Source organism: Echiichthys vipera (assembly GCF_963691815.1).
Source record: "Echiichthys vipera genome assembly, chromosome: 10".
NCBI classification, from domain to species: Eukaryota; Metazoa; Chordata; class Actinopteri; order Perciformes; family Trachinidae; genus Echiichthys; species Echiichthys vipera.
Genome location: NC_139835.1, coordinates 4,044,901 through 4,054,877, shown reverse-complemented (window position 1 = coordinate 4,054,877; position 9,977 = coordinate 4,044,901). Strand labels below are relative to the sequence as shown.

At 46.0% G+C, this 9,977-nt stretch overlaps 1 protein-coding gene across 1 annotated transcript; it reads right to left on the bottom strand.

Moving 5' to 3' along the window:
- Window positions 1-273: 273 nt before the first annotated feature.
- inhbb (inhibin subunit beta B) lies at window positions 274-9,956 on the bottom strand. The gene is made up of 2 exons (XM_083921007.1): window positions 8,908-9,956; window positions 274-2,534 (listed from the first exon to the last, which is right to left on the bottom strand). The coding sequence occupies exons 1-2, from the start codon at window positions 9,410-9,412 to the stop codon at window positions 1,714-1,716; spliced, it is 1,326 nt and encodes a 441-aa protein (XP_083777133.1). The 5' UTR covers window positions 9,413-9,956; the 3' UTR covers window positions 274-1,713.
- Window positions 9,957-9,977: the final 21 nt, after the last annotated feature.

Below are 9,977 nucleotides of genomic sequence, written 5' to 3'. Positions count from 1 at the left end.
TGTAGTACTCAGCTATTACAGCCTCACCTTTCTTTTAAGGGAGGCATCCACCCAAATTAAAAAAAAACCTGACACATTCAGACATTCAGACAACATGACGCAGAAAATAATTTAAAGTTACAAAATATTTAAGAAAACATTTTATTTTACATAAACTGTACAGATGACATTTATTTGACTAAATGATTCTTAGACAGGAACTAAAAATAACTTTCTTATTAAATAGAAAACTGAAACAAAAATAGAATTAAAGATGAAAAATGAAGTGTTGCCTATTGTACAAAACAAAGAATGAAAATTGAGCTAAGAAATGAAATCATATATCGTACCCTGATACAGTGGTAGGCCTATTGCAAATGATCAAAAACAGTATTGTACACAGTAACTCAATGGCCTTGCCATCTTAGTACAATAACTAAAATCTTGGCCTCTTTGGTTCCATTAATTATTAGGTAAAATACATTTGAAACAAAATTAAATTTACTTCTATAAAAATAACTTTTCAATGGCAATTTTTGTTTCACTAATCCCGCAACTTTTCAGTGCAAACGTCACAACAATCATTCGCTTTGGAAAGGAAGCGAAAGATTACATTTCAAGTATTGATAAAGAGTCGAGGACTGAAACGAGGAAGGAGAGAGAAAGATGGAAAGAGAAATCAGTCTAATAGAGCATGTCGAGTATGGGTATAGGTTACTATACATTGCATAGCTCATGTGGCACTTATTTAGCGATAGGACAGGACACTCAGTACCCCTTGGAAGGCATTTCTTTATACAAGTGCTATTCAGGGTGTGCATTTCAGTTTCTGCAAGTGCTGCACTGCACTGTGGCGACCCACCAGGCCCGAAACTAGAGTCTCCACGTCCGCAAGCCCACTTTTGATGAGCTTTAGGGGGCAGGAGAAAGCAGGTCTCTCTCTGTCGCACCCAGTGCACAAGTGAAGTGCACTTATGAGATCTATCTTCACCTGGTTGTCATGGTAGCAGGGCCTGTAACCTCGACAGGCAGGACGTTGAGGTTGAGGCCCCCACTCAACAGCAGCAGCAGCTCTGCGGAGGACTTTCTTTTGCCTTTCTGTGGAGGGTATAATCCTGCAAGGCATTAAGCGCTGCCGGTCTAATTCCACCAGAGAGGACAGTCAGACTGTGTCTGTCGGCATAGTAGGGAAGTGCTGGTGTTCTGAATTGTATAAGCTGATGAATTGTCAGTGCTTTATAAAAACAAAAGTCTGTGCTTAAAGTAAGAGGCTTGGAGGGGTGGGGTTGGGAGCGCTGGGGTGAAGCCAATAATGTCATCGGCCGATCCTGTCGCTTTCCTATAAGCGCTTGTTATCTTCATTTAAGAGGAGATGATGAGCCATTATTTTTGACTAGAAATGGCAAACTAGAGCAAAGTATCATTTGGTGATAATCATTCCCTTTTCGTCCCATCGCTGACGAGTTGTCGCACAATGGACTAACTCTGACAGCAAGCGTGTCACTCGGTCAGATAAATACACACACTCGCACGAACACGTGCAAACACACGCAAACACACATGGACACAACACTGATACTTGCTAGATGTACCAGATGTACGGGTGTGTGTGCTGCTTGCACATACAGTAGGTATAGATATATTGTATATGTGTACCGTACAATAACGTCCTGTTTGTACAAAAGGCCTTTCTGACTGTTCCAAGTTCAAAGATAATGAAGGCTCAGTGTGGACTCAAGCACAGCCACACTCCTCCACGATCATGTTGGGCACATCCCTCTTTACGATGTTGTATTCATCGTCAAAGTAGAGCATGGACATAGTACTGAGCTTGGTGGGGATGCAGCAGGAGTTGACCGAGCCCGGGCTCATCCCTCTCATGCGGTACTGGTTAACTACTGCAGTGTGGAAGGATGAAGCAGAGCCTGGCACGCCGGCCATGTAGGCCGGGCAGCTGCCCTCACAGTAGTTGCCATAATAACCAGCTGGTGCAATGATCCAGTCGTTCCAGCCAATAAGGCGGAAGTCTATGTAAAACTGCTGCCGGCAGCAAAGGCCCCCACTAGTGCCGTCACACTCGAGCCCCCGCTTGCGAATGCGGTGCTTACCGTCCACCTGTCTTGCACGCACCACCAGGAAGGGGCGATGGGACTGGTCGCCTGGATCCACCAGCACTGGAGCCACACCAGCTGTCTCACAGCCCTCACAGTGGACCTCCAGGTCCTGTCGCCGGCTGCCTTTACCAAACACAGCCCGCACCGCCTCCGAGAGGGGGAACGTATGCCAGCCACTGCGTTTCAGATCCACTCGCTTCTCCACCAGGGCCCAGCGGCCTGTTCCCCCTCCACCACCACCTCCTGGGCCTCCCTCGGCTCCACTGGCAGCCCCAGCCTCCTGGTAATGGATCTTGACAGTCACTTTCCTCCGGATGCCTTTCTCTGGACCGGCTTGCAGCACGCGGAAGTAGAGCCACAGGTTGGCCTGGGACACGTACAGGTTCTGGTTTCCCTCATTGGAGACAAGAAAGTACAGACCAGACTTGGAGGTGTGCTCATCTGTAGGCAGTAAAAACAGCAATGGTTAATCTCAGTCTGCCATCTGTACATTAGAGATTCAATGTAATCATAGAAAAAGACACAGTGGTTGTTTTGCCAGGTGTTAGTATGTCTGTCTGTCTTTGGAAAGATTTTGTCATGTCGACAACAGCAAGATGCAGTCAAGAAACTTTACAGGTGTGTAGCTGAGATCAAAATAAAGGCCAAAAAGATGGGTGTGGTCCAAACAAGGTGGCCAGAAGTAAGGGGATGGGAAGTAGGGAAGGGATCATTGCTCCCACACTCTGGCCGAATTTGGTGTGTCATCACATCACAAGATGGGATTTATTTTAAAAATAGTGATTGAAAAGAATAATGTATACATGACAGTCAGTCCCCGTTCCATCCATGTGGAGTATGGTCACATGTAAATCTGAGTTTGGTCTGGACCTACTATACATGAAAAGTGTCCTGAGATGACTTCTGCTATGATTGGACACTATAAATAAACCTCAATTGAATTGAATTAAATTATAGTAGGCGAGGATGATCTCCTGGCATTTCCGAAATTCCATACTTAGGTCATGCGATGACAACTGAACCATCTCAATGGCAACTGAACAAATGTATCTGCTGATGAAAAGCTTGGGAACATTTACAGTTTGCCCACATAGAAAGAAGAAAGCCTCCCAAAAAGGGCAAAGCTCTGTCTTTAAAGGGCTGTTTTCCTCTGTTCGCCCTCAATCACTGTGTCAGGTGACCTCTGTGGCAGCTCCTGATTGGCCAGCTGTGACAGGCCAGTTCTGGGATCAGGCCCAGTTGGCCTCAGGTCCAGCTTTGTAAGTGACAGGGCCAAGAAGAGAGAGGGAGTGACAGGAAAAAGAACAGAGAGAAGAGGAAGAAGAAGGAAAGGAGGAAGGATGCAAGTGGAAAAGGTGGGAGGGTGGCAGACATGGCCAAGGCCCCCGGGGGGTTCATTGAGTTTGCTGTTAGTGCCCCCCACAGAACCCCACCCCCACCCTACCGCACCCCACCCCTTCCCTCCTCCTCCCAGTGTGAGCACCCTGAGAGTGACAGCACAAAGCCCCCTGTGAGGCACTGGGAGACAGCCGCGCTGCAGCCCGCCATTGAAACGCGTGGCTTTCCAGCAAAAAACATGATGAGGCAAAAATAAAAGCCATTTACATGACACTGGCCACTTTCTACAGCAGCACAATGAAGAGTTCCCGGGAGTAAAAGGTGGCGATGGGCTCTCTCTGGCAGTATTTTTTTTCCCTAAGCCTAATGATGTCTTCCAAATTACCCCGAGGTAACTTGAAAGGTTTCTATTTCAGGAGATTTGGTAAAATGTGTTGAAGCAGAGCAGTGTCTTTGAAAGCAGCTAAATTACTTTGTTTGCCGACTGATTAGTGTGTGTCAGTGTCAACAGGTGGCCACCAAAGACGGGCCCCCTCTTTAAGGCGCCTCACGCCTTTTCCTCCTGTAAACCACGGCTTTACATTCACACAGGGACCTGTTCAGACCAGCTCTCCTCTCTGTAACATGTCAGCTGGGAGCTCAAGCACTTCTCACACACACACCAACACACACCCAGCCCCATGGTAAGCAATACATCAACTATCAGCCTTCTCAATACCAAAGCCTGTGGGCAAAGTATCGAGTGCACAATGAGAACGTACCGAAATCCATCTGAAGTGAAGTGAACGATATGAAGTAATCAACAGCTCTTGCCTGTGACTGCTGTAAAGGCCCCTCGGGGCTACAAGTAACTAACCTCGCCTCATTCAGCACCGTGCGTTCTTACTTGCCTCGACAGCTCCAAGCTTATAAGAAGATGGATGGCACAGCAACAAGCACACGGTGACAGCATGATAAACAGACAGGGAATGAAGCCCTTCAGGATAGGATACTGAAATCATGCGCACATAAAACTTTGCTGTGCAGGGCTAATGTCTCAGTGACACCAGAGATGCTCTTACTGTATTCATGCTCACCATTTGTATTGTAGTATTTCAGCTAACTTTTAATGTCATTGTAAGTTCCTCTGCCATTTTTTTTCAGATTGATCAATTCATTTAATGTCAGAAAATAGTGTAAAATGACCAGGACCTTGAAACTGCTTGTTCTGTCCGGACCAATAGTTGAAAACATTACAACAAACTTTATACTTTCACATACAACAACAAAAAACCACCACATCCTCGGAATGAGTAAATGTTGGGCATTCCTGCTGGAAAAATGACACAATTCATAAAATTAGAGCAGTTCTGATACCTATACTGGTATCAGAAAGGCATCAGACACTGCCTGAAATGCTGGCATCGGCATCAACGAATACGCCAGTCTATGTAGCGATCTGATAGCATGTGATTTAGCCCCCCGAACTCTACTAAGGAGTTTATTCATGTTCTTTTCCAGTTATGACTCACTGTCAAACGAGATGTAACAGAAAGTTCTGTGGCATTTCTTCTCTGTATGTTTGTGTTCATGTTTTACAAAGGATTTAACCTGAGTCTGGCCAAACCCTTACAGGGTTAGTATCACATTGGTACTTAGTAACGGCAGCAAGATCAGGTGTTGGTATCGGGAAGGAAAATGGTATCGTCTCATCTCTAATTAAAATAATGATAATGATCAATTGTTTTCTGTTTTATGAAACACACAGTTATGAAAATGAGTACCAGATACAACAATACTTTGAAACAGAAACTATTAGGAGGGTTAAATGCAGTGATTGAATCTCACTTCATTGTACTGTATGATTGTATGTGACGAATAAGTCGTTTTTTCATGAGTACACTATGAAAGCATTTCTGCCACGACAACATTAGTCAGTTTAGAAATGTAAAAACATCTGAGTGTAGTGCAGGAACATTTAATGAATATTAGTGAACATGAGGAACCGTCACTCAGAGCCAGAAACCTGAGAATCAAGTCTCAAACTTGTGATGTCATCAAGTATAAAGTGTGGAGCTACTCTATTTTGTTTTTTTATTCCCAAATGAGCTTTATTGTATTGTAGCGTTGTCAGCTGTGAAACAGAAATGGCCCTGTATACTCAGAACATTCCTCTGGATGTGCTCACTGTGTGTGTCTATAGAGCAGCTCTGTACTTTCTACTGGGAGACGTCACAAATTTGAGTTTTAACACTCTACTCTTTGGATTTAGGAGAGAACTTTTCAGGTTAACTCATATTGTTGAATTTTGAAAATGGGCGTAGTTCCACTTCTAGGATTTCTCTTCGAGAGGTGCAATGATTAATCAAAGAACTGATTAGTTGTCAACATTGCTAATTGATTAATCAGGGTTTTAAAATGTGAATATTTTCTGTATTCTTTCCTCTGTGACAGTTAACTTAATATCTTTGAGTTGTGGACAAAGCAAGACGTGTGAGGACGTCACCCTTGGCTTTGGGACATACTTATCAACATTTTTTAATCAACAGATCAATCGACAACAATATAAATAATCATCAGTTGCTTGTCCATGAAGGCTTCAATCAGAAAAAACTGTAGAAAGTGACTAAATTTGAACATCTACTGTACAATCCCACGACATCTGGCCACAGATATCTCTATACACTGATCATGATCATGTGATATGTATCTGGAGGTGTCATTGACTGTTTACCAGGTCAAAAATGAACTGTCAGTCTGATCTACAGTGTATTTGGTTAAATCAATGAACAACAGCCGCACTACCACACACGTTTGATCCTTTGGCTTCCCTAGTGGTAAGAGCATATACCAACACGCTACATGACTTATTTCCACTGAGGTCCTTTTAAAGAACAAATTGTTCTTTTCATTCAGTGTTTTCATTGAAACGATTTGAAGCTGGCCCTGACACGCACCGCCTGACCCTGCTGTGAAGAACTTCCTTGTGGGTGTGGGCAGGCAGGACACCTGGGTGGGCTTGTGTGGATAGAGAGCTGCTTCAGCGTGTCCCCACCTGCGCCACCAAGTCAGAGAAGAGTGCATGGGAGCAGGTAGCCTCAGAGCTCATTACTCAAAGCTGTTGTCGTGCAAGACCACACGCCGTGGAGGGACAAGGGTGTGGAGCGTTCGTGGCTCTAACATGAGCAAAGGTGTACGTGAATATAGCAGCCGCCCGTCAGGCCTGAACGTCAGCACTCCAAGAATTCCACATAGAGTGAGGGAGTGAGAGGTTAAAGCTGCTGTGGCACCGGCTCTGTTGTTGTCAAAGCTTTAATACGGGGGCATTTTTAATAACTTTGCATAAATCATGCAATAGGATCATGAGCTATACAGAGGCAGCCAGGCCCATTGAGGACTGAAACACACACTTGAGGGTGAATGTGGAAAATGTCTGGACCAGGTCCAGAAGGTCCAAGACTGACAGCTCCTCATGAAAGAGTTGTGTCCTGAAGTAAACCTGCTAACCCGATCCTCCGGAGGAACAGGGCTGGAGTTAATGACCTCCCATAATGAAGTCTTAATTCTGTGTCTTGGACCACTTGCCGCGGGTTCACTGGGAGGGAACGGCTATAGTGAGCAAGCAAGAAGCGCCAATCTAAACTTCTCCATTGACCCTTCTCTCTTTCGCCCTCCCTCTTTCCCTGACTATGTTCCCCGCTCCGCTCCTGTGGATACGGGACACCGAATCCCTCTGCGAGGACCCAAGGGACCATGTCAGGAGAGAAAGGAGATTGGCATCGTCTCCCTCACCTGCCCAAGTCTGCTTGGCAGACCTCTCGCCTCTGTGTTACCACAACTGGAGATAAGAAGCCGGCTCCCTGGCTGACAAGCACGCAGTTAACCCTGTGCTGAGGGAAGGCAGAGGACGCGAGCTGACCTCACTGCTCCACACATAAACCTATCCACATCCATTTGCTGGCTCCTGTTGGCTCAACATATGCCAACTTCACCCCCCAACCCGCCTTGTCCTAAACTGTGACAACAACAATTCAGGCTCCCTCATGCTTGCGGGCAAGGGGGGGGACAAGCTCCCCTGGCTTCAGAGCTTTCTGGAGACCTTGCCTCTGAGCCATGCCCCGGCTGGCAGCATCCGATCTGGGGGGCGTGAGCCAGCTGGCCAGGAGGCAGACGGGGTCTAGGGAGCAGGGACCCAAGCCAGCTCCATGGTACAATGCCACACAAAGGCTCAAAGGTGTGGGGAAGAATAGAACTAGGGGGAAAAAAAACAGAAGTAGAAGAAGAAGAAGAAGCAAAGGAGCCCAGCGAACCTTTAGAATGAAAAAAGCATTCTTTAAAACACTGCAATATGGGCACACACACACACACACACACACGTACCATAACACCATACCCCTCCACCAACGCTCCCCCAGTGCAACCCCACCAACTCAAATGTCTCATGCATTATTCGGAGCAATTTCTTTTGTTTTCCCTGCTTTTTTCCCCCCTGCTCCACGTTGACATGTCGGGTTCAGCAGGAACACACAGTGCTCTTATAATAATTGCCTTGCTTTTGTTCCCTTGTCATGAGGGTGCTCAGATCATTCCTATTGGAAGGCGGGACCTATACGGCCTATTCAGGCTAATTGTACTGGTAGGGCCAATGGGGAAATACAGGATGGTGTGTGTGTGTGTGTGTGTGTGTGTGTGTGTGTGTGTGTGTGTGTGTGTGTGTGTGTGTGTGTGTGTGTGTGTGTGTGTGTGTGTGTGTGTGCGTGTGTGTTTAAGATATCCTATTTTGGTGTTTTTAATTGTGTGTTTTCTTTTTGTTAAACTAACAGTTTGCATAAAAGACGTGGTTCTCACACTGCTAACTAACACTTATTGGATTCTGTCAAGCGCAATTGATTTTAAGTGTGAGCATGTGTGTGTGTGTAGAGAGAGAGGAAAGGGTGTTCTCTTTGGACTTCTGAGAATTAGTTAGATACACATTCTTAGAGGAAGGGATAAATGGCCAATTGAGGGACTTTGTCTGTATTTAAAAGAAGGCTTTATACATTGGAGTATTGAGTGTGAGCACAGCTTTAGTGATGAAATTGGATTCAGAGGTTCTTTTGATCCCCCAGACAACACCCGGGGTAATTTAAGGACTTTTTCTTTAGTTTCATTTCTTTTTTGATATTTCATTGGGCTTAAACAGGAGGATTTCACAGTAGCCGCTGCACACAGAAATTGACTGCCATGTAATAAGATGATGAAAATGATGACTGCACTGCATCCAATTAGTTTATGGCTTTTTTTAACAGCTGACATGTCTATCTCATCTCTTCTGTCTCTGCTGCTTACTCATATTCACATGATCAGCTTTACAGAATGACATTTCATCTCTGAATGAGAGTGATATGATGCTATGAACCCACCTGGCTGCCTGGGCTACCTGTTACATACAGGCAGGAGGTGAACGGGTTCATCGAGGGGTCGATTTAGATGCCTGCAATGAATTATTGATTATTACCTGATTCGGCAAAGCTGATGATCTCAGAGTTTTCCGCTTGAACCTCGTTGTTGAATGCAGCCTGTCCCTCAAAGCTGGGGATCTCCACCCGGCCGTCCTCTCGCACTTTCCCGGCGTGCAGCCTCCTCAGCGCCGTCACCATCGCAGCCTTCGGGATGGGATGGGTGATGTTTGGTCTGTCTCTCATCTGCAGTCGGTTCAGTATGTGCCTCTTCACCGCTTCCAAAAAGTCTATGTTCAACCGCTCTGACTGATCCGCCCTGAGGCCGCAGGACGCGCACGACTCCTGGGGCGAGCTCTGCGTCTCCGTCCCGACCACCGAGCTGCAGCGCACGGAGAGAACGCACGCCGCCAAACAATACAAAGCCAGTCCGTACGTGCTCATTTTTTCTAAACTGAAGATTACAGTCCAAATGCTATGGAAGAGAAGGGTGAATATATCACACACACTATCTGAACTTAAAGCTAGGTTTAATTTACAGATTTGTAAGTTCCGGGAGAACATCCACTTGTGCTCCAAAAGTGAGCCGCCAAATATCCACAGAAGCCAATGAGGGCTTTGTATTCCCAAACATACAAGGGTGCTGCTGAAATGGTGAGGCTAATTAACTCCAGTCATTATGCAGCTTGTTATCCAGCAATGCGTCTTTTCTCTGCACACAATCAAAGTTTATCTCTCTGATTGCCAGGCGCATTCAGAAGTTTGGGTTGTTGACGCGCTTCTGTCATACCACGTTCACTTCAGACGCGTAATCTACCAAAACAAACGAGGAGACACACAAACACTGGCATACACACGCACACGCGCACGCACACAAACACGCACCCACCGCCTTGCATATAAGTCTAAATAAAACCAGCTCGGTGTCCAGAGGCGTTCAGTCCGCTCTTTCCCATTCAAACAAAGTCCACTTCTACAGCTGCAGTCCCAAAGAGAACAACAAAGCTCGTGTCTTTTGTGTTTGCGCCCCGGGTACCGTGTCCGCTGCGCGCGGCTGTAGATGCCAAGCTCCGTGCGTCCTACAAGATGCTGTTCACTGAGACCCTTTCCTCCCTTTGCAATCACGACA

What these genes read in the sequence shown, in the direction of transcription:
- inhbb (XM_083921007.1), bottom strand. Translation starts at nt 9,412, where the DNA reads ATGTTCTCCCGGAACTTACAAATCTGTAAATTAAACCTAGCTTTAAGT. An exon ending in CATCAGCTTTGCCGAATCAG is followed by an intron (nt 2,535 to 8,907) that starts GTAATAATCAAT and finishes TACTGCCTACAG; the next exon opens with ATGAGCACACCTCCAAGTCT.